The sequence below is a fragment of the Myxine glutinosa genome, chromosome 3 (genome assembly GCF_964187855.1).
Source record: "Myxine glutinosa chromosome 3, kmMyxGlut1.1, whole genome shotgun sequence".
Taxonomy (NCBI): Eukaryota; Metazoa; Chordata; class Myxini; order Myxiniformes; family Myxinidae; genus Myxine; species Myxine glutinosa.
Genome location: NC_136263.1, coordinates 174,672,046 through 174,696,878, shown reverse-complemented (window position 1 = coordinate 174,696,878; position 24,833 = coordinate 174,672,046). Strand labels below are relative to the sequence as shown.

Below are 24,833 nucleotides of genomic sequence, written 5' to 3'. Positions count from 1 at the left end.
CACTTGAAATACATGTTTAAACCCGGGTTACCATACGTCTGGTTTTTCCTGGACATGTTCTCCTTTTCGATCCTTAAATCTCCGTCCGGCCAGGCTTCTAAAACATTGAAAATGAAAAGATCTAAATAAAATATCGAAATGAAAACAAATAAAATAATTCCTTCATTAGTTCATCTAGCCTGGTGTTGGCTTAGTGGTTAGGGTGCCGGCTTGGGATCCTAGGATCATGGGTTCCGAATCCCGGTCGGTCGCTGAATTAGCACCAGGGGGGTTGACTCAGCCTGTCATCCTTCAGAGGTCGGCAAATTGAGTACCAGTTCACTGGTAATTCCCTGTGTGTCGCAAGAGGCGACTAACAGGGTTGGCGGCAGGAAGGGCATCCGGCCATAAAACATTGCTTCAAAAAGGGGACCACGGTGCCCAAAAAAGGCCAACCCCTGCTCTGTGGGGAAAAATGGCCTCTAAAGGTGGTCTCTCTCTCTCTCTCTTCATTAGTTCATCTCAAAGAGAAAAAAAACTAAATTCCAGCACGAATATATCACGATCTATTCTCCCACTCCTTGGAACATACCAAATTATTTTAATGTAAATATTTGCAGCTCAGAGGAACACCTTCCTCTCTCAGCTGCTCTACCATAACAAGGAGTTAGCATATTCTCATTCTCTAGAGTACATATGATACCTGCCTTTGGCTCACCATGCATGCAAAGTGTAAATTTAACCGCACACGTTGGTGTAAAGGTTAGAGCATCCGCACAAAGTCTGGGCGGCCAGTGGTTTGAAAATGACCCCAGCAGAGGCATACAAAAGACTTAAAAAGGAGTTTGTGTTGCTTCCCTGCTTGACGTTCAGAATTTAAAAAGGATACACCATGGACTAACAACCATCTGTCAGCAACCACTGTGCAGGGTATATGGGCCTAATAGCCTCCTCCTATGTTGCAGTTACTTGTAAGGTAACTCAAATTTATTTAATTTAAGCATGAATTTGTTCTTTAGGAGAGCAAGATGTAAAAGATTATTTTTTTGTCCAACTCTATAAAATTTATAATTTAGACTGCAACACATGTTTCTATTTTGTTCATGCTGAAAGTTAATAGTTTTTCACAATTTTAACAATTTTTTATCTTTCTTTTTCTCCCCCTCTCTATCCTTTCAGCTTCTCTTGTTGGCTTTGCATGGTCATCAAAGGATCGGGGTCCAGTTTTACATTTGACCACCAAAACAACTGCAGCTACCACTACAACTATCCCAGGAGCATACCCTGCACCACCCCAATTTCTGGCTGACGAAGCATCACCTAACCAATTAGATACCACATTTCTTATTGGCCTCGCTGCCTCTGACATCACAGCATCCAGCTTTGTACTCAGCTGGTTTGGTGCTTGGGACATGTTTGATTCCTTCTTGATCCGTTATGCCCCAGAGAATCAGGCGAAGGAGGATCAGATTAACGATGCTGATGGGGGTACAGGTGTGCTGGTAATTCCTGGTTCAGAGAATAGTGTGACGCTGTCTGATCTTCTGGAGGCAACAGAGTATGAAATCTCATTGACAGGGATGCGACATGGAAAGGCAGCCCGTACCCACAATCTTACTCTAAGTACAGGTACAACACACACACACACACACACACACACACACACACACACACACACACACACACACACACACACACACACACACACTGTTTTGGATGTTATGTTTTTTTTACAGACAAAGCATGGTTTCATCTTTTAGGGCATGTGCATTCACAAAACACTCGTTTATGGCTAAGTCAACAACCCTCGGCCCAATTTTCTCCTCAAAAACAGTAAACCCAGAACGTTACATCAACATAATCCATGAGTTTACTGGACATCTTACAGAAGATGAAATGAACCACGGAAGGTTTCAGCAAGATGATGCCGCAAGTCACGCTTCTCAATGCAACATGAACAATCTTAGGCTACTCTTTGGTGACCGCGCAGTGTCCAAGTCATTATGGCCACCTTAATCCCCAGATCTTACGTCGCCAGATATCTTTTTTTGAGGATATTTGAAGGATATAGTGTACGCTACAAATCCACGCATCTTGGTGAATTAAAAGCAAGAATCAGTGACACAATCAGCAATATTCCCCAATAAATGCTGCACTCCATGTCAGAGAGCATGTTGCTGATAAGGTTTCTCGAATCGACAAAAACGAAATTACTTGGATGTAACTGACTAAATAATTTGTAGTTGTATTTTTTTTAACTTATGGTAAGTGTGCGAACCAGCGACTCCAATATTATGCACCACCCGTGAAACTTTGTGCTTCCGCTCACAAAATGCATTGTCTGAACATTATTTACCTTTATGTATACTATACACCCGCTCGCTAAGGAAGCAGCAAAAAAGGGTCATTCCTCTTTGGGGTATGTAGATTACAGTCGATCTATGGTCAGATCTCAAGAACATTGGGTGTGTGTTCATTTACCAAGTTTCTTGTGGAGAGATCGCCAAGTGGTTTAAGCATTTGAGCAAGCACTCCATTCAAAACCGTTAAGTAACGGCTGGCTTGGCAAGCGCTAGCTAGCTGCTTGGTAAAGGAGCACAACCCGAGCTTCTCCCTTTCAGTTTCGTATCAAACAGTGGGAGCGAGTTTCAAAAGTTGGCTCAGAAAAATAATACGTAGCGGCAGAAAGGGCCATCTTATTAACCCAACATTTGTGGGTTATATAGAGTACAGTAGATCTTCGCTCAGTTTGTAAGTAAACCTTACTTCATGGATGTCAGAATTCCTCCAAATTTCTTCATTTAGTGTTATAAAGAGCATTAGTGGCTGTTTAAAAAGCTAAGCATACGTGTTTGTGCTTTATAATATTTTTACTTCCTGCAGAAGCCGTTGCTCCCACGGAAACGCCATTATAACTATAAGCTATTTATACACTTTATCACTGCAGGAAAAACGCCTTGGAGAAGTGGGACATTGTTAGTATCAATATTGTTTTGTAATAACATTAACAATATGCGATTATCATTAATTTTGTTTTTAAAAGCATCCTTGGAAATACGCCACAATAAATCTTCGTCTTTGGACAAACGCCACGACAAAGATAATTTATCATTGATATACACCTCAACACGCAACACCATTGATGGCAATGGCGGGGAAAACCCGTTCGGGGGGGGGGGAGAAAACCCCCTTGGGGATGGGGGGCAAATGAATGCGCTACAACCTCCATTATGTAACCCTTCGTCATCCTGTCAAGTTTGGTTGAGATTGGACAAGTCACGACGGAATGTATTGGCATCAAAAACTCATCAGACAGACAGACACACGAAATAGCGTATTTTAGTATGATGATAAGAATGTACCTTCATTGGGCAGTGCATATTAGACTTCTACTGCGAACTATGCAAAGAAAGCATGCATTACCTCATTTCCTCTGCATGAGTTGTAATCAAAATGTACCTTTGTTTCCTCAAACGATACTTTCATTTAATGATAGAGAATGCATTGTTCAATCTTCAAATGTACACCAGAGGCCAGTGCAGCCTATTCTAAGGCAAGAGGTGGGGCAAATTAAGACCCTGCGAGGGAGAGCCGCGTGACCAAAGATGACATGATTATGAGCACTTCCGTTAATTATCTTCAAAAAATGGGTGTTTAAATTTACGCAAACACCCAGTTTTCATTCCGTCACTCCATCAGACTTCCCTTAGTATGCATGCAAAGTTTTGGGATGATAGGTTTCATGGTTTTGGATTTATGGAGGAGACACACTGACACACATACACGGACATTATATATGTATAATAACTACATTATCACTTCCCTTTCATTTTAAGGCAGTTTGTGCCATAAATCCACTATCCCTTGAGGCACAATCTATTGTAAATGTCTCGACTCAAACTTCATAATGATGGCGTTGTGGTCTAAAAATATGCTGTAGTCAAAAATCTGCTGCTGTGGTTACCTGTTAAACTGCCTCTTTTCCTGTAACATATCATTTCTCATGTCTCATGATTAATCTATCCCTTATGTTACACCTCCCAGGCCTGCTGCCACCTCAGAACTTCACTGTGAGAAATGTGGGTGAAAACAACGTGACAGTGAGCTGGGAACAGACAGCAGCATCTGTGAAGTTATGGCATTTTCCTGCCAGTATGACTCACATATCACACACATTATAAAGTTTATCAAATAATATCAAGACACATTACACTGCTTGGCCCACTTGGTGTTCCCATCTGTGCACATAGTTAGGGGCTGTCCAACAATTTCTGACATTTCTACAGTCATACATTGGTAATTAATTACAGTACATCGTATGTAAGTCATAGTAAGAGTTGGGGTATGATTCGCCACCCACGTCGTTTTTTTTTTTTGGTATTTTTTTGTATACAAGATCGAGGCTCGTGAAGAGCGAACATTAATCACACAGAAAGACAAACCGACACATAAAACATAACATCGGGAGCGGTAGACAAGATGGAGAGAGAGGGGGAAGGACACAAACACAACATTTGAGAGCAGGGACCGAGAGACATGGAGACATCGAGAGATCTGTGGGAGGGAGAGGGCTTTGGGCGGGAGGCATGGGAAGGGGGGGTGGGAGAGGTATAAAACATATGGACACTGTCTGACTTTTTTGTATACATAATTGAGGCTTGTGGAAGAACTAGTACACTAAACGGATCAGGACATACCAGGACGCAGAAGGAACAGTAGAGACACAAGCAAAAGGAACAATAAAGAGGGAAGAAACACTAACGGCAGAGATGAAGTCCTGCATAGAGGGAGACTGGACCAAACAATGAGTGTGTGGAGGAAAGCGGGCAGGAGAGGATGCATAGTGTGGACATGATGGATACAGAAGGAAACTTCAAGGAGGAAAAACGGGAAATTTGGAAGTCGGAGAGCTTGGGGTGGGGTGAGGGTGGGCAAATTGACGAGGGTAAAAAAGATAATGGTCTTGGATTGGGGACAATCTGAGATGGTGGTGAACAGCTGTCTTGAGGACCTGGAGGGAAGAATGAGATGAAGTGAATGAAGAAGTTGGTTCCACAAGTGGGGAAAAAGATGAACGAATGAGTGGAGGTGAGCAATGATCCTGGATTTAGGTCGTTTCACCAGAAAGGGGTTGATGGTGGACTGTGTGTGCCCTGCAGAAACCTGAGGGGATGGACAAAGCACAGAAAGAGCAGAGCATGCGAGACCAGAAAGGAAGCAGTTGAAGACAGAGACCATCGACCTGTCTGCGATAGCAAAGTGATAGGCTCATGGACCCAGCTTCATCGTGGAAGATTCCAATAATCTTGAAGGCCTTGGTTTCCACAATGTCAAGCTAAGCAAGATGTGAGGCAGGGGAGGCCATCCAGAGGGGATTGCAGTACTCCATAAAGCTGCGAATAAATGCCTTGTATGCCAATATAAGTTTAGGAGTGCTAAGGAAGGGATTTGTATGATGGAGGATGCCCATTCTGGAGCTAGCTTTGCAGGCCAACTTTGAAATGTGGTTTGCACAATAAATATCATGGCTGTTAGTGAGACCCCGTTGTTTGAATGACTGAGCCTCCTCAAAATTTTTGTTAAGAAAGTAGATTGGGTTTGGGAGGGTCGTCAGATGTTCCTTTCAGAGAACAATTTCACATGATACCAGATTGTGGACTTTGAATGCTTTTTGAAAATGTCGGTTTTAAACTTGCAAATGACTGCAAAAAAAAAGATCAACTAGAACGGCACTCAGTAGAGAGCATACCTCCGCCTGGTTGGCCATATCTCCCAATGGTGAAGAATCACTTAAAAATTATACTAGCTCGATCCGGATCCAGATCTTCACCAAAATTGAGTCGATTCTTCCTTGTCACACATACAATCTGTCCGCCAAGTCTCGTCCAAATCCGTCCACAACTTTTTGAGATATCCTGCTATGGATCGTTTTTGGCCCGATCTCCCAATGGTGAAGAATCACTTAAAAATTATACTAGCCGGATCCGAATCCAGATCTTCACCAAAATTTAATCATTTCGTCCTTGTCACATACTCCACATCTCCGCCAAATTTCGTCCAAACCCATCCGCAACTTTTTGAGATATCTTGTTCACAGACGGACAAACAAACAGGGGTGAAAGCATAACCTTCAGGTGGGTGCGAATGCATGGAGGTGGGTGGAGGATGTAATGCCAGACAGAAATATATCAAGGAGATTGAAAGGGAAGGTTCTGATATCATGTGCAATACCGGCCTACCTTTACAGTCTGAAGATGGTGGCACTGAGAGACAACAACAGAGGCTGCAGGTTTGCGAGAACAACTGGGTCAGGAGGATTGCGGGATGAAGAGGGTGGATAGAAAGAGAATGGATGAACCGAGGGAGGAGATTGGTGTGCAGATGAGTTTGACAGGGAGATTGGTGAAATGGTGGCTGAGATGGGCTGGACACTTGGTGTGGATGGGGGGAGAGAGAATGGAAAAGAGAGCAGATAGGTTGCGGGAACAAGGCAGGAGGTAAAGAGGTAGGCCGCGGTTGGGATGGGAGAATTGTGTGAAGAGGGATATCTGTAAGGTGGGGGTGGTTAGAGGGTGGAGAGAGTTGGCTGAGAGGGGAGGGGAGGAGTATCATGGTTAAGGCTGCGATGAAGCTGATTCTGAGGGCCTTTCTTTCTCTCACTGCAGGCAGGTTGGTGGTCTTTCTGTCTTCGACCGACTCCTCTCCGGCCTTGCTCACCCTGCTCTGTCTGTGCTCTGTCCCCCAAATGTTCCTGCAAGACGCACAAGATCTGTCTGCAACCCTCTTCTGGTGAAACTGCCAAAATCAAGACTCTCTATTCACCTTCTTTCTTTCATTCCTCTTTACTCCCACCTCTGGAACAAACTCCCTCACTCTCTTCAATCCCTCTCCTCCCTCCAGGTCTTTAAAACAGTTGTTCACCACCATCTCTGATCTTCCCCCGTCCAAAACCTAGATATTTTCTACCCCCGTTAAAACACCCAAAACCCACCTCTTTAAATCCCCAACTTCTTTCCCGAAATTCCTGGTAGTGTTCATTTGCTTTATAGCGTGTACTCCCCCAGCCCTCCCTCTTCCACAGATCTACCGACTTACCTGTTCTCTTCTGTTGTTGTGCTTGTGTGCTTCCCTCTCCCTTCCCCTCTTGTCTCCCGCTCCCTTCGTTGTATGTGTCTGTGCATGTTTTCATGTTTAATGTGTTAGCTCTTACACAGCCTCGATTTTGTAAACAAAAAAGAAAAAAAGAAATGGCAGGGCAGAAGCTTGGTGCCATTTGGACCTCACTCCTTATAAAGGGAAGAGGGGGAGGAGAAGAAGAAGAAGAAGAAGAATTATATTTCCACATCATAATAATTACTCGGTAGAAATTTGAAAGTGCATTTTAAATCAATACAAGGTGTGTGAAGGCTGAATAAGAGGATGTAATGGCAATGTGGGATGCCTACTTGCCAGCTATTAGGAATTAAACCACATTCATGATTTCTCGCATACAGATGTATCATGGCCGGTTGTTGAATTATCTGTTACTGTAAATGTTGTGCCATCAAAAGCAAATAAATATAATATGCATTAATATTGTCCTAAATGTGTGTGAAACAGTGAAAGAGGTGCAATTGGATGAAGAAGAGAGTGGTGTGCTGCTTGTGGAGGGAGTCACAAAACACACCTTGCAGGGCCTACGTCCTGCGGAAACCTACAACATCAGTGCTGTGACTGTCCGTGGGGAAATCAAAAGCACCGTCTCCTCAGTCATCATTACCACAGGTCTGAAGGAAATCAAAATAGGTTTAACACTTTTACTTTAGAATCTTCACCAACTGTGTTCCTGAACCTTTCTCACTCCCGCTCCTGAAATATGAAAGTGTCCGTTGTGTTATAACGTATCACCAGTTGACAGATGCTTGTGGAATGCTAAATTTCCATTGGCTCTTGCTTGAAAAGAATATGCAAGACTGCCATGGCAGTTCCATTCCAAGCATATGCTGCACTTGGCCGCAAGTTGTTGTTGTATAGCACCAGACAGTTCTCTCGATTAAGCCCACGACACGGAGACAGCCGATCAATCTCGCAGGAGTGACTCAGAGATCCCACACATCCAGGATGGTGTACCCCACCTTCACAAAGTCAGGGCCACAACAGAGTTAGAGAAAGGGAGAGAGAGAGAGGGGGAGAGGGAGAGAGGGGGAGAGGGAGAGAGGGGGAGAGGGAGAGAGACAGAGGTGGAGAGAGAAAGGGAGAGAGAGAGAGGGGGAGAGAGAGGGGGACAGAGAGGGAGAGGGAGAGAGAGAGAGAGAGAGGGGGGGAGGGAGAGAGAGAGGGAGAGAGAGAGGGAGAGAGAGAGGGAGAGAGAGAGGGAGAGAGAGGGAGAGAGAAAGGGAGAGAGAGAGAGACGGACAGAGAGGGAGAGAGAGGGGGACAGAGAGGGAGAGAGAGGGAGAGAGAGAGAGAGAGAGAGAGAGACTTTTGAAGCTCTTTTATTTTAAAGGTGAGAAAACCACACAAGTCATGCAAATAATAATAAAATCATTGCAATTCCAAACATGTGCAGCCGAACAACAATAAAAACACTAAAATAAAAAATTTAACAAACCATTGTCAAGTTTACAAAACCCACCCTCTACACACCATTTTTCCACAAAGGTTTGTAAATCATCTTTCATTTGGCAAAAAGAGAATTCCAAGCGTAACCTTGCATGACCAGAGCCTTAAACACAATTACCACATCACATACAATATCAGCATTTGCCAGGAGCTTTGCTTTTCTTGTCTTGTAGATTGCTAATTTTCCAATAGAAATTAAGAAATTAGCAAGAGCAGTCTCAGAGCGTTTTTTGTAACTAAGTGGTATTCCAAAAATAAAAACCAGTGTAGAAAAGGAAAAGTTCGTACGATTAAAAAAAGTTGATAAAAAACCAAAGAAGGGAGAGAGTCTTGCACAATCTACGTAAGCATGGAAAAGGTCTTCAGAAATCATACAAAAAGGGCATTCCACTGCATTATCCTCATTAAAACGATGTAATAAAACATTGGAGGGCAACACCATATGGGCGAGTCTCCAAGCAATATCACCAGTCCTTTTAACAATCGGTGAAACATACATTGCAGACCATTGCGGATGGGAGGGAGACCCAGAAGGCAGTTTCTCTTTCCATCGAGCCCTAAAAGAAACCGGCTGTAACGAGGGAAACCGGACTGAAATACACAAACGATACAGTCTCTTTTTATCCTTGCTGGAAAGTGGCGATGAGGATAACAAGATAGATGTTGTGGCGCTATCAGCCGGCAGGCTAGAGCTAGCATAGATCTGTGGTGGTGTATGGTGGTCACCAATGTTGGTGGTTGAGCTCAGGCCCAAGTGTCTAAAAACACACAGGATTTCCTGTAGGACCTTGGCGACGCTCCTCAAAGATCTGATACCAGTTCTTACTTGAAGATGTCCTGCGGAGAACCAACTGTTCCTGTTACAGTCACGAAGGTCCCGAGTCGTTTTCACACCAGCACTCAAAAAACGTTGCACAAAAGCACGTGAGTGAGGAATAGCAGGAAAGAGGGCATTGTAGAAAAGGGGTTCCCGGAGGAACCTTTCACTGTTGTATGTCCCCATTTGCCGAGTTACTGAAATGGACCGCCAGACGTTCAAGACATCTTGGTAAAAGTCAGGGAGCAGCGAAGCATCGACATGTTGCAGCTCCATGAAAAAGAGTTCACAATTGTAGCCTAGCATGCCGGCTTGTTTTAATATACAGTTTGCAGTAGATTTACAGGGCAAGGCCTCCAGAAATATAAAACGACGAGCTGTAGAGACTCGGAAGGCCATCACCCGACAAAGAATGTCCACAAGCCCATGACCCCCTTCTGCCAGTGGAAGGCAAATAGTCTCTGGCTTTAGCCAGTGTTTGCCATCCCAAAATAAGTCAAGTAAACATTTTTGGATTGACGACACCAACGTTGCAGGTGGCTGCAAGACAATCATTTTATGCCATAAGAGAGGGGCCACCAGGTTGTTAATGACCAGGGTACGACCTCGGAAAGACAAGGTCGACAAAATTCCTCTCCATCTGTTTTAATTTATTGCTAATTTTGTGGAGCAAACCATCCCAATTCCTTTTGACAAAACCAGGGATTCCAAGATAAACACCGAGGTATTTCGCACCTTCTTTTCCCCATGTCAAATTCATAGGGAGAATTGGAAGGGCAGAAGGTGGCGTACCACCGACCCAAACTGCTTTGCATTTCGACCAATTAATTTGCGTTGTACATGCTTGAGAGTAAACCCGTAGGCACTCAAATAGCAGAGCAATGTCATTACTGCTGCGAACAGCAACACATACATCATCAGCATAGGCCGAAATGATAACGGGATTTTCTGATGGAGTCACTGAAAATCCCATAAGAGAAAATAGTAAACGAATCAAAAGGGGCTCAATGCAAAGAGAGTACAAGATTCCAGATAAGGGACAACCTTGCTGAATTCCCCTCCCAATCCGCAAAGGTGAACAGAGACCATTATTGATTTTGATCAAGCTAAAAATATGATTATACAATAAGGATACATACGAAATAAAAGATGCCCCAAAACCAAATTGCTTTAAAATGTGAAACAAATATTCATGATTAACAGAGTCAAAAGCCTTTTCTTGGTCAATAAAAAAGAGACCGGTATGGTGTTGTTGAAATGCACACACATCCCACAGGTCTCACACCAAAAATATGTTATCGTGCATAGATCTGTGCATAACACAGTACGATTGATCCTGATGTATAACTGTGCTTAAAACAGTCTTTACACGGTTAGCTAGCACTTTGGCAAAAATCTTGTAATCTGTGCAGAGAAGAGAAATTGGGCGCCAGTTCTGTATCAATTGCAGGTCGTTTTTCTTAAGGATAAGGCAAACAACTGCACGTCGACAACTAAGGGGTAACAATCCCTCACGCAGGCTGTATAAAAACACTGAGTGCAAAGCAGGACCAAGCATGTCCCAAAAGGTTTTCTAAAATTCAGCTGGTAACCCATCAAAACCAGGAGCCTTATGATCAGCAAGGCCATCTAGCGCAGTTTTAAGTTCACCGAGAGTAATGTTCTCATCCAAGACATGCCGCTGATGCTCATCTATCTGCGGTAAATTGGTCGTAATATTCTGCATTGCAGGCACATCATTAGGCTTAAAGGAAAACACACTCTCAAAATAAGACCGAACAAAATGAACAATCTCCGTATTATCACTAAGAATATGCCCATCACTAGCCCGAAGACTAAGCATTTGCTGGCTCGCCTTCATCGTCTTCTCAAACTTAAAGAAATCTTTACAACATGTGTCTGAGGACAGTAAACCATTCACTCTCAGCCTGACTAAGGCACCAATACCATTTTCTTGAATTAATTCCTTAAGCAGAGTTAGTTTTTCAAAGAGGAGTTGACACCGTCTTTCATCACTGAGGACCTCAGCACCTTCCTGCAATCGTAGAATTTCTTGTTTCAAGGCATCAATACATAATTGTTTACTTTGAGAGCAATTGGTTTTGTATTGCTGACAGAAAACACGGATCTGCGCTTTAGCATAGTCCCACCACTGACAGAGATTTAGGAAACGATGTTGGAAATACACAACCTTGTCCCAAAAAACCACAAAGGATGATTTAAAGAAAGGATCGCTCAGAAGTGAGGTGTTAGAGGACCAATACAGGGTGCGGCGTTTGAAACGAGGAAAAGAAAAGCACAGTTTTACCAAAGAATGGTCAGAGAAGCCTGAAGGGACAATAGCCGTATATGTCACAAGATTGACAGCAGAGTTAGGAATATAAAATTTATCAAGACGAGCAAGTGAAAGATGATTTAGTAAAACCCGACACCAGCTAAATTGCTGCAGGTTTGGGTGTTGTTGCCGCCATACATCGTTGAGGTCATGCCGCGAAATTATACTGGAAAGAGGCCTACTTGAAGCTGGACGTGGCTCTGCACTGTTCCTATCTAAAGTTGGGTTTAAAGTACAGTTAAAGTCACCCCCTAAGCACAACAACGTATCAGAAGAGAGGTGTCTCAGGAAATTAAAGGACTGATTAAAAAAAGTTCCTCTATCTGTACTATCGCTTGGAGCATAGACGTTAACAAACATAAATCGTTGCTGATTGTATTCAAGCTCTACAGAGACTAGATAGCCTGGTACGATTTCCTTAGAGATGGGGGGGGGGGGGGGGGGAGACAGACAAACGTGAACTGACAAAAAAAGCAATACCCACATTCACAGAGTCTGTATTACTAAAAAACCAAGTGCCAATCAGCTGTTGCTGCCAATCAGCCATGCAGTCTGCAGTGGCACGAGTTTCTTGCAATAAAAGTACATCTGTAGCGACCCATGGGTCCCCCAAGCAAGACCAGCATCAGAATCTCCTTGCTTCAGCCGGTGACGTCACCGGCGGGGAACCACGGCGCCAGAGTGGCTGGTCACGTGACCACCAAAGCGTGCCGCGCGTGCGGGTATAATCGGCTACACCTGTTGATCACGTGACCACCGAAGGCGAGGCATGGCTTTCGGTTTCGGTTTCGGTTTCTGGTTGTGCTTTATAAGGCAGCCCGATAAACGGGCTTTTCAGTGTTCCCGAGTTGGTTTTACGAATAAATATCTTCTCGGATGAGTTTGTGTCTTGCCCGTCATTTTGTCCATCTCATGCTGGAGCCCGGGCTCCTTCACTGGTGACCCCGAATTTGCAACACGCGATGGACACCGCAGTGTCCCTCAAGCTGCCCACCTTCTAGGAAGCACATGCCGCCGTCTGGTTCGCGCAGGCGGACTCCCAGTTCACCCTGTGTGGCATCACGGAAGACGCCACCCACTACCATTACGTGGTCGCCGCGCTCGGCTCCGCGACCGCCGCCCGCTGCCTGAGCTTCCTCCAGAACCCGCCCGCTGACGGCAAGTACGACGCCATCAAGGCACTTCTGCTGGGCGCGTTCGCCCTTTCCCCGGCTGAGCGCGCACGACGCCTGCTCGACCTACCTGAGCTCGGCGATACGCGCCCGTCCGAGAACATGGACTACATGCTCGCGTTGCTCGGCGAGCACCCCTCGGATTTCATGTTTCAGGAGCTCTTTCTTCGCCAGCTCCCGGCCCCGGTACGGGTCGCCCTGGCAGGTACGACCATCGTAAACCCCCGCGACCTCGCCAAGGAGGTCGACAAGATCGCTTCGGCAAGCCAGCTCGCCGGAGCGGCGAGCCAGCTCGTCGGGGTGGCGGCCGGGAGCCTTCCCACCTGGCGCCCGCGACGCAGTTTCCTTCCCGGAGACCGCCGGGCCGGCACGACTGGCAGCGGCGACTTCGCGTCGCCCGGTCCCGACGCGTCGACCGGAGCCCCCGCCGGACCCGGCCTGGTGCTATTTCCACGCCAGGTTCGGGCAGCAGGCCCGATCATGCCGACCCCCGTGCATGTTCGGCAAGTCGGGAAACGGGCGAGCCGGCGTTCCCTCCCAGCAATGAACGCCGGCCATTCCGGAAACCTGCTGTTCATCGCGGACCGAGCGTCGGGGCGGCACTTCCTCTGCGACACCGGCGCCCAGCTGAGCGTCATTCCCGCTTCGGCGGAGGACAGGCGGGCCGCCGTCTGCGGCCCCCCATCCCATTGGTCGCGGCCAACGGCTCCGCCATCCGCACCTTCGGCCCACGCACCGTCGCCCTCCGCTTCGGCAGCCAGCTCTTTCACTGGGAGTTCGTGACGGCGGACGTCCCCATGGCTTTGCTCGGGGCCGATTTCTTGTGCGCCCACGGGCTGCTGGTAGACGTGAAACGCCGGGGTCTCGTCAACGCCGAGACTTTCAGCTCCCTGGCATGCGCCTTGAGCCGGGCCACACCCACCGAGTTTTCCTGCGCCCTCCCATTGGCGGACGACTTCGCACGTCTCCTCGCGGAGTTCCCGGCCCTCACGTGGCCAACGTTTTCGGCCATCGCGGTGCGGCACGGCATCGAGCATCACATCCCCACTACGGGCCCGCCGGTGTATGCCCGGGCTCGCCGTCTCGACCCCGCCAAACTCGCCGTCGCCAAGGCCGAGTTCACGGCGCTGGAGCGCCTCGGCATCGTGCGGCGCTCCGGCAGCGCCTGGGCCTCGCCGTTGCACATCGTCCCGAAGCCGGGGGGCGGATGGCGGCCATGCGGCGACTACCGCTGCCTCAACGACGCCACTACCCCCGACAGGTACCCCATCCCGCACATCCAGGATTTTTCCACCCGGTTGGCGGGGCGGACCATTTTTTCTAAAGTGGACCTGATTCGGGGGTACCACCAGGTGCCCGTCCGCCCGGCTGACATCCCGAAGATGGCCGTGATCACACCTTTCGGCCTCTTCGAGTTCCTCCGGATGCCCTTTGGCCTCAGAAATGCGGCGCAGGCGTTCCAGCACCTGATGGATGGCGTGCTGCGCGACCTGCCGTTCCTCTTCACCTACCTGGACGACATCCTCGTCGCCAGCACGTCCAGAGCTGAGCACCTTCTCCACCTCCGGACGCTGTTCGGCCGCCTCAGCGAGCACGGCTTGATTGTCAACCCGGCCAAATGTCACTTTGGTACGGCGACGATCGACTTTTTGGGCCACCGCATCACCCGGAATGGCGCTGTGCCGCTGCCGGCCAAAGTCGAGGCCAACGCCGCTTTCCCGCGCCCCCGCTCCGTCAAGGCGCTGCAGGAGTTCCTCGGGATGGTGAACTTCTATCACCGCTTCGTGCCCGAGCGGCGCAACTCATGCGGCCCTTGTACGCCACCTTCCGCGACCAGCCGGCGAAGCATGACGTCGTCTGGTCCACGGACATGGACGCGGCTTTTGCCGGCGCGAAACGGGCCCTCGCCAACGCCACACTGCTGGCCCACCCGGTACCCCATGCCCCCATCGCCCTCACCACGGACGCCTCCGACTACGCCGTGGGCGCGGTCCATGAGCAATGGGTGAACGGGGCCTGGCAGCCGCTCAAGTTCTTCAGCCGGCAACTCCTGCCCAACGAGCTGAAGTACAGCACGTTCGACCGCGAGCTCCTCGGGCTGTACCTGGCCGTCCGCCATTTTCGCCACCTCCTGGAGGGCCGCCCATTCACGGCCTTTGTCGACCACAAACCATTGATTTTCGCAATGGCCAAGGTCACGGAGCCGTGGTCGGCCCGCCAGCAGCGCCACCTCTCCGCCGTGTCGGAATACACCTCGGACATCCGGCACGGTGCCGGGAAAGACAACACCGTGGCCGACTGCCTTTCTCGGGCCGGCTGCCTTTTCCCTCCTGGCTAATTGCACAGTTTGGGACCTACGCAGCTGACTGCGCCCACCATTAATTTTCAAACTTGCTATGTTCATAAAAACATAGGCAGCAACACAGCCATTACAGGTATAATTATTTCCTTGCTGTGACAAGGTACCTCTTCAGTCTTTTCAGTGATTGATCAGAAATATGAAGGGCCGCAGATTGTTGTACAACTTCCTGAGCCCCACTAATGAAGGCGTGAGTGTCAACGAAGAAATCGCAAATTTTCACGTGCTTTTTATGGTAATTTTTTTGTAGGAAATCCACGATTTCAGCAGGAGGGACAGAGTCTCCAAAGACATGCTCCGATGAGAAGTCGGCCTCACCATCACTCAGTGAGGCAACGGAAGAACCCCCATCAGAGTCACAATCGTTGTATTGAGAGTCCATTGCCGAAGCAACGGGCTCATCAACGCGACAATCTGAGACTTCAACACTATCACCCTGCTGACCATGAGCTTGACAAGGCTCAGCTGCCTCAATGGAGGATTCCATCACAGACGGATCACTAGTTCCTACACACTCACCACTCCCCACAGAGGGAGGGGTGGTACAATCAACACAAGCTTCAGCAAGGGACACACATGGGGGCTCAACCTCACCTGGAGGTTTACCCTCAGAACACTGGAGAGACTCAGGTGCTGTCTGGCCAACACATACATTTTCAGCATTTATCACATTACGCTCAGAATATTCTGAAGGCAGAGGAGGCTGAGAGATTACCTCAACTGGAGGCAACTGCTGAGGAGGAGGTTGCGCTCCACCATTACCTTCACTAACCACTTGAGCGAAGGTTGGAGGACCGGCCAAGATCTTATTTTCAGGCTCGTTGAGATCGCTAGAAGGTGGGAGGGTTCTTTTTCTGGTTCTCTGTTTGTCTACAATGGGGTTTGCATCAGCACCATCCATATTGTTTACATCATCGACAACGATCTCAGTAGAGCCCTGCTGTTCATCACCATTCATGCTAGTGACTCTATCTGTGGACTTTTTTGGGCACGAGTCCTTTAAATGACCATATTGACCACACTCAAAACAGACTAGAGACTCTGTGGAGACAAAGACCCGATAAGTGTGACCTTCGACCTTGAAGGGCAATACCGCATTTGAAGAGGTTACACCACGCGGTAAAATCATATAAACAAAACGACGAAAGGACATGACGTGTTTTAAACGGTTATTTTTCCTTCGTACAGGAACCATAGTAACTGAAGAGACGACAGAACCAAGTTTGTTTAGTTCAGTAACCAGGTCTTTGTTCTTAAGGAACGGAGGAGCGTTAGAGAGAGAAACACGAACTGCCGGCGTGTCGAGTGGACATACCTGAACAAACACGTCGGGAGCAAAGAAAAGCCCGTGCTCGACTATTTGACCAACCATGGGCACTGTGAAAACAAAGATTACCATGCGTTTATTCATGCGAGGATCCGCTTTTACATTATCCAAACCGATTATATCTCTCTGACGGCAAGGATAATGGCCTCGGCATCGATTCCCAAAGGAGGTGAACAAACTAACCCGTGTTTCCGGGTTAGCGCTTCAAGAGACGTGTAACGAGAGCTATCCGCCATCGTTTACACGTTTAAACAAAGGATAAATGTATAAAGGGTTAATGAAGCCAAAAGGCTCCAGTAAACAAACGAAAAATAAAAATATTTACGAAAAAAGAAACGGAAAAAGTTATTATTATTTGTAACACGAAGCGAAAAAAACCGAAGAGGGGACCGTCCTAAGAGGGACCCCTTACCGGTCTCACCACGTGTGCTCTCTCACTCTCAAGAGGGGGGAAGGGATGATAACGTGGAAGGAGGATACACAAAAGACGGCACAAAGGTGAGAAGAGGTAAGGGGAGGGTAAAGATACAAACCATGAGCATGGAGCGACAATGCCAAAACACGAGCAGAGGCCATGAAACTGCACCCAACGCACCAACAGCCAGCAGTTGGCGACAGAGAGAGAGGGGGAGAGTGGGCGAGAGAGAGAGGAGGAGAGAGAGGAGAGAGACGCAGAGAGACGCAGAGAGACGCAGAGAGAGAGAGAGAGAGAGAGAGAGGGAGAGAGAGAGAGAGAGAGAGAGAGAGAGAGAGAGACAGAGACAGAGACAGAGACAGAGAAAGAGAGAGACAAGAGGGTAATGGCCAGTCCACAGCAACCGACCGGCTCTCTGATTGTGACCACGCTGCCCTGACAAATCCGGGCAGCAGGGAAGAATGGGGAAGATTTAGCCCTCGACTTGAATTTGGTGGTACAATCCCCATGAAGAGGCATCCCCGATAGTTGTTGTGGCTGCAAGCTGTATCATTTTGTGCCGTTATGTTGCTGATGCTCATTCACCTGTAGGTCAGGACAGGAATTTTGAATTTGGCCAGGGTGAACTGGCAATACCTCATGTACTCTTCAGTGAAAGGCATTGCATGTGGAATATTCAATGCCTACCAGCAGTCGAGGCTAGGAAATGAGTCCCCAACTTAATGTCCATCTGAGGACTTGCCCTTACCCTCTTGACAAATACATCGCCTCGCCCTACAACACCTAGCCCGTGAAGCACAACTCTGATAGTTTAGAGTCTGTTTGATAATAATCAAACCCAGACTAGACAGGTCAAAGGCCAAGGGTGTACTAAATCTATGCCATCCTGTTTGACTGCCATGTTAGTGAGGCTATTGAGAAACAAAGCAGGCACAGCTCTTCAATGTACGTCTTATTCCCACTTGGCTTGAGAGTGGGGAGAAAAATCGCAAACGCCATTGCATATACATAGCACAGTCTCCAATTGTTCAACCTTATATAATCTGCATTCTTTCATGGGATCACCCAATAGCAAGACCTTCATCTTTCGTGTGCAGCACAAGGTAGCAGGAAGCGCATATTTGGCTGAGGGCGCAGCTGTGCCACTGATGTTGATGGAATGCCACTCTGTAGCTTAGGGAAGGAATTTTTAATTTGTTCAGGGTGTTGGAGATCATTTGCTTGCTCTTCGTGAAGGACACCATGGGATTTTTAACCCCCACCAACGAATAAAGGCAGACGCGACGCCAGTTTAACGTCCATCTGTGGGACGGGCAGGCACATTGATGAATAGCTCTACCTGTGAAACGTATATAGCTGACAATTTATAGCTGAACCGAGGTTCAAACCCAGGGTAGACAGTTTAGAGGCAGGTATGCATACCTCTTGGCCATCCTGTCAAACGCAATGGCAAGATGAATAGCCCGTAATGCTTTTCATAAGTGTTAACTGGGAGGGTGGGTAAGGGGCATCCAGGGACAAATTTTATTATCTTTTTTAATGCAAATTCTAGGCTCATGGTAGCGTGTTTTTACCAGGGTTTAAAAGGAGGCAATGTACATAAATTGGGGGCAGTGGGCCAGAAGTGGACCCAGTCCGCAAGGGAATGAATGAACATAAAAAGAGGACAGAGAGGAGGGGAGGAAACAATAACCCGAAAGTAACTTATACCACTCTGGTGTTCCATGCTGGAGTTACAGGGTGTTCCAAAAATACCTGGACAACTTTAGTTGTTAATATATTTAGAACAACCAATGATACAATGATACCCTTTGGTTTATATGATACAGAAACTGAAAGGTTTGTGCACATCATCAATACACTTCAATGTGAGCTCTGTTTGTCGCGCGCAGGACATTAAGGCGGCACATAACTTTTCCATGTTCGGCTCATCATGTTTGCGTGCACCAGTGCGCATACAGCTGTGATCCGAGAACGAAGATCCTGCAGATTCGCCACATTGGTGTGATAGACAACATCTTGGATAAACTCCCACAGAAAAAAATCAAGGGGGTTATGTTTGGTGATTGTGGGGACCATGAGGTTTGGTCAGTGTGAGCCAATCCAGCGACCTGGAAATTTTTCATTCAGGACGGCTCAAACGACTAAGGCCCAATGAGGGGGTGGGGGGGGGGGGGGCACTGTCCTGTTAAAAAGTGATATCAGGTTGCAGATCTTCAATCTGTGGGAAGGCAAATACTTCCAACATGTTCATGTAAATTTGTGAGGTCACTGTATCCTCCTCAAAGAAAAGTGGATCCACCAAGCGGTCACGTCATGGAGAATGCCACACCACATATTGACATTTGGGCTGTCGCATATGTGTTCAATAACCACGTGGGGGTTTTCAGAGCCCCAGATTCTTACATTGTGCCGGTTGGCCTTCCCCAATACATGGAAGCAAGCTTCGTCTGTGAACACGACCTTTTCCGGTCATCTTTGTCATCCTCTGTGCGACTGAGCATTTCCAAGGCAAACGCCTTCCATTTGGGTCCATCATTTGGCTTGAGTTCCTGCAGAATCTGCACCTTATCAGCATAAAGCTTCAGTCTTTTATGCAAAATCCTGTGTACCGTGGTGGTTGGTAGTCCCAGTTCTCTGGATGAGCGTCGGATTGATTTTCTGGAACTTTGTTGAAATGATTTATGCACTTGTTCAATGTCTGCTGCACTTGTGCTTGGTCACTGGTACTTTTCTTCTTTTTCTGACAACTTCCAGTCTACTTATACCTCTTGTACCACTCTCTGATGCCAGTCTGTGATGGCGGATTCCTTTCATACCTTGTACGGAAATTACCTGAACTTACGTGTCGGATCTCATCTTCATGAACCATTCGACAGCTAAGCTTTCTCTTGTGGAATCGCCATTTTCTTTTACATTAAAACACCAAACCTGAAAATAAAGCAAACTTTGTGCTTCTGTATTATATAAACAAAGCGTATCGTTGTATCATTTGTGGTTCCAAATATATTAACAAGCAAAAGTGTCCAGGTCTTTTTGGAACACCCTGTATTGCAGAACAAGTTTGTTCAATGTGTGCTGTAGCTTTGTTTTGTTTTTTGTTTTTTTCTTTCCTATTCAGTGGGGCCCTCTCAAGAAATAGCACAAACACAATTCCAACTACAGTATTCTGTTTTATGGGCTTTTTCCATCCTTTTGAAAGTGCAGGCTCGGTGTTAACATGACCTTATAGTAACCCAAGATGTTAAGCATGGCTGCTCCAAGCCAACTGTTTTGTGTAACTGTAGGTATTCAAAATCATTTGCACTCCTCTATTCATATCATAGTTTTAGCAAAGAAAGTGTTCTTAGACTTTATGTGCGTTTTGAAGGATCAGCTCCAGCGTGTTGCATGCATTGTTCCAGAAGTTATCAAGTGGTTTTTGGATTGAAAAAACGAGAGTTGGAGGGTTCTTTAAAAATCTTAGTGTGGGAAACGCAAATATTTTTTTTCCCTGAATGTGTTCCATTTATTCATAATTTCCTTCAGGTCAACAAGGTATGAGGGTCATCCCGAAAGTTATGTCACCCCACCTACATAAAAAGTACCATTGGCGACATATATTCAAGCTCATTATTTAATTTTGGCGAACAAGTGGAAGAGACGTAGACTTAAAAAAACAATGAATGTTGTGGGTTAGACAAAACGTTCTGTTCCCTCAGGACTCTAGTAGATCACGGAAATTGTTTTCCATGCGTGTGGCATTGTTCATCATTCTCATGGAGGAATATGACATCGTTCGGACTTGGCACAATACAAGTGACATAAGATCACACAAAACTCCATGGTTATGGTCTACATTCACTGTTATACACTGTGATGAGGACACAACATCCTGCTGCAGCAAGCTTGGCAAAGTTTATCCAGCAGGATAATGTATCGAGTTAGCGACCATGACAACCTGCCAGACTTATTCCTCAGTACAGTGATATCATGATGATGTAACCATTTTCTCGTGTGACATCAGTTTTGCTGCACTTTTGACCGATTCTGCCAAAAGTATTCCACTCTTGAATTTTTTTTTTTTTTTTTTTTGTATGCAACATCGAGGCTCGTGAAAGAGCTAACATTAATCACACAGAAAGACAAACCGACACATAAAACATATAACATCGGGAGCGGTAGACAAGATGGGGAGAGAGAGAGGGGAAGGACACAAACACAACATTTGAGAGCAGGGACCGAGAGACATCGAGAGATCTGTGGGAGGGAGAGGGCTTTGGGGGGGGGGGGTAGGCATGGGAAGGGGGAGGGGTGGGAGAGGTATAAAACATATGGACACTGCCAGGACTTCCAGGAAAGAAGTTGGAATTTCAAACAAGGTGGATCTGGGGTGAATTAGCGGGGGTAGAAAAGATCAAGGTTTTGGATGGGGGAAGATAAGAGATGGTGGTGAACAGCTGTTTTAAAGACCTGGAGGGAGTACAGGGATTGAAGAGAGTGGGGGAGTTTGTTCCAGAGGCGGGAGAAAAGAGGAATGAAAGAGAGAAGGTGAGCAGAGAGTCTTGAGTCAGCACACCAGCTGTTTTAAAGACCTGGAGGGAATTATATATTACTAAACTTGAACTTCTTAAGAGGTAATAGGCTGCATCCTATGAGAGGCCTGAAGTTAGCACAAGTCACTCGCATTACATGATTACAGCCAATCTTCTTCGCTCAAGTTATCAAAGAATCATTATTTGAGAAACTCCTTTAAAACTCCACTTCAGATATGCAGAACAAGAACACTTTCTGTTTGAACTTAAAGACCTGTTGCCACTTACTTTATTCCAACTTTGGCTTAAATGTGTCGACGTCAAATTAGCTGATCCAAATTATGTTTTCAGTCTCATTATTTACTTTATCATCTATTTTAATGCATTTATTGAGACGTGTGAACACCAACAATGGCAAGGGGTTAGTCGTACTAATAGCAAATTGACAAGGAAGGGAGCACATCAGAGACCATGAGGAAAAGGCCTTTTTGGCCAGCTGATGACAATGATGGATGCCACAAAAATGATGAGCTCTCATTTTAACATTTACTTTATTGTTTTTATTACATATGCATGGGGGTGGTGAAATGAGTAAAGGAAGAGAAGGAAGGAGGATAAATGAGAGAAAGTTGGGCAAGGGAGTGTGGGAGGAGTTGGTGAAGAAAGGAAGGAGGTTTGGGAGGAGGTAGGAGTCGGTGAAGGTAAGTGGCATGTATAGAAGAGAGGGGGGAGGTCTGTCAAAATTCTGCCATATTTGTGTGCATAATAAATATATGGAACTTTATTGGTAAGTTATATGATATCGTATGTATGTGTGCTGTGTAGCTTTGCCCACGCCACGAAGACTTGTCATGGTGTCCCTGGGCATACGTCGGGCTGTGCTGCGGTGGGAAAAACCACGAGCTGCCATCTCCACTTTTGTAATCAATTACCAAGCAGAGTCGGGTGTTCTGCAGGTATAGTTTGGGTGTGTACATGTGTCCACATAACCTCCATCTCACGCCACAGGATATTGTGAACACACGTTAAGCAATGCGACACATCTGACAGAGTAGGCCTTAATAGCTGCAACTGATCACCATCAGTGTCCCTCAGAATAAAGTTTCTCCAGCCTAAACCCCACGACTGCATATGGATGAGGGTGTGTTTTCCACTTTATTTATTTCTTTATCATACTCCTCTAACTGGTGCTCATGCAGGAGAGGTCTCTACCAGCGACAGAACAGCGGGTTGTGTTGAATAACCTACAACCCAACACCAATTACACATTCAGCCTACGCACTACTGGACTTCAGGGGTTGAGTCAAGCAGTTGTCCTGTCCTTCACTACCCTTAACACCAGTACGTACTACAAAAGAACGACTTTGTTTTAAGTGCCTTACTTTTCAGTGAATATTCATGAAATTGGTTGGATAACATTTATGACACATTCCATTTTTTATAAGTGTTATTTCTTTCATGAGACAGTCTAGAAAAACGAGGGCACAGCCATCATCCACACCTCAAAAATGGGACATGTAGATCTTACATTTAAATAAATAAATTAATGTATAGGTCTTGGAGAAGGTAAAGTATATATAAATAAATAATTCAAAGTGTGTTCATCGAGGAGATGCTACATCTACTATACAAGGGAGATGTCTGTCTGTGTGTGTCGCCATTTTTCTCAGAGATAGCTGAACGGATCTTCGTCAAACATTCGGAGGTTCATCAGTGAATACCTGGGAGTGTTTTCGGCCAAAAAAAAAAAATTTGAAAAAAAACAAGATCGTTTTTTGGAGTTTTTTTTTTTTATCGCTCGATAGTGCCTAAGCTTTTTAAAATTAACGACAGTTATATACAAGTACACATTCGTATAAATAAATACAAAACAATCAACAGACATTTGAATGCGAATAAATCAAACAATTCCGGAAGTGTACGAATTTGGTAGTACGGCTTCTTCTTCTTCCTGTTGGGCTTCACACTTAACTCAGAAACGTGAGCCATATTCACCCACCAGTATATATATGAACCCCCTTCCTCTCCTGCCTCCCTTCCCCTTCTCCCCTCCCCCTCTCCTCTGCTTCCCTCCCCTTCTCCCCCTTCCCTCCCCTCCTCCTCCTCGACTTCCCCTCCCCCCTCCCCTCCCCCTCTCCCTCCCTCTTCCCCCCTTCCCCCCCTCCCCTTCCTCACCTCCCCGCCCCCACCCGGCAACGCCGGGTACTTCTGCTAGTCCTATATAAATTAACAATGGTTCTAGAAAACATACACAATCTTGTACTATTCCCTGCCGTACCTTTTTTGAAAATTTCCAAAATTCAGAAACAAAATCGTGTGCAGCAGAACACGTTTGGCTCCGATCCCAAAATAATTTGATGTGCCTCATGCCCAGATATGATTGCATACATGTGCCGAATATGAAAGATCATCCAGTCCTTTTTGAATGGATGGACGGACGTAAGGACAGGACCCCAATTATATACACCCATTCAGGCTGATGCCAGTTTGGGAGAAAACATAACGCAAGAAAATAATGAATAAAAGCGATAGATAAAATATGGGTGAAATAAAGAAAAGAGGGGTGTCGAAATGGAGTGAACGAGGTTGATAATGAATAAGGTTGGGATGTGTACGGATGTATGAGAAACCATATGGAACCAAAATGAGAAACAAATTCCCAAAATGAGAAATATGATACATCTTAAGACGTTTTTAAACTAAAATTCCAGGGACACAGGTTACTACTGTACATTGGATACAAACAATTGTGGAGAGAAATTCCAAAAAATTTCTGGAATAATAGCAAATGGGATAATTCTTCATCGTCTCGTGAGATGTTCTGTGTCACGCAATCTTTCCAGGGGTTTCCTAATGGATGCAATATAAAAAAATTCTTCTAACAGAAACGTTTTCTTTTCCCCCCTTCTCAGAGCAATCACGGTTCCAATATCCAAGGGACTGTGGACAGGTAATGCTAAATAGAGTGCAAGCAAGTGGAGTTTACACCATATACATCAAAGGCAACAAGCTGGCACCACTGGAGGTCTCCTGTGATATGGATACAGATGGAGGAGGCTGGCTGGTATGGCACATATGGTTGGCGGTATCTGTCATAACTTACTCCTATATTTATTACTAGCAAAGGTACTCGGTGTTGCCGGGCAATGCAGGGTCCCTCCTCCCACCTCTTCCCGTCCCTCATCCAACCCTGTCCCCTGACTCCTCCCACCCACACCCCTCCCCCTCCCTCCTCCCACCCCAACCCTTCCCCTCCCTCCTCCCACCCCACCCCTTCCCCTCCCTCCTCCCACCCCACCCCTTCCCCTCCCTCC

General features: G+C 46.4%; 1 protein-coding gene across 1 annotated transcript in view; it reads left to right on the top strand.

The window, feature by feature from the left end:
• LOC137423049 (tenascin) overlaps positions 1-24,833 on the top strand; it is a 143,330-nt gene that overhangs the window by 98,119 nt on the left and 20,378 nt on the right. Inside the window, exons 7-12 of the mRNA XM_068109823.2 lie at positions 1,159-1,608; positions 4,024-4,131; positions 7,579-7,743; positions 22,345-22,475; positions 22,719-22,860; positions 24,432-24,583. Of these exons, the coding sequence (XP_067965924.2) occupies positions 1,159-1,608; positions 4,024-4,131; positions 7,579-7,743; positions 22,345-22,475; positions 22,719-22,860; positions 24,432-24,583 (1,148 nt within the window). The remainder of the gene's footprint in view (positions 1-1,158; positions 1,609-4,023; positions 4,132-7,578; positions 7,744-22,344; positions 22,476-22,718; positions 22,861-24,431; positions 24,584-24,833) is intronic.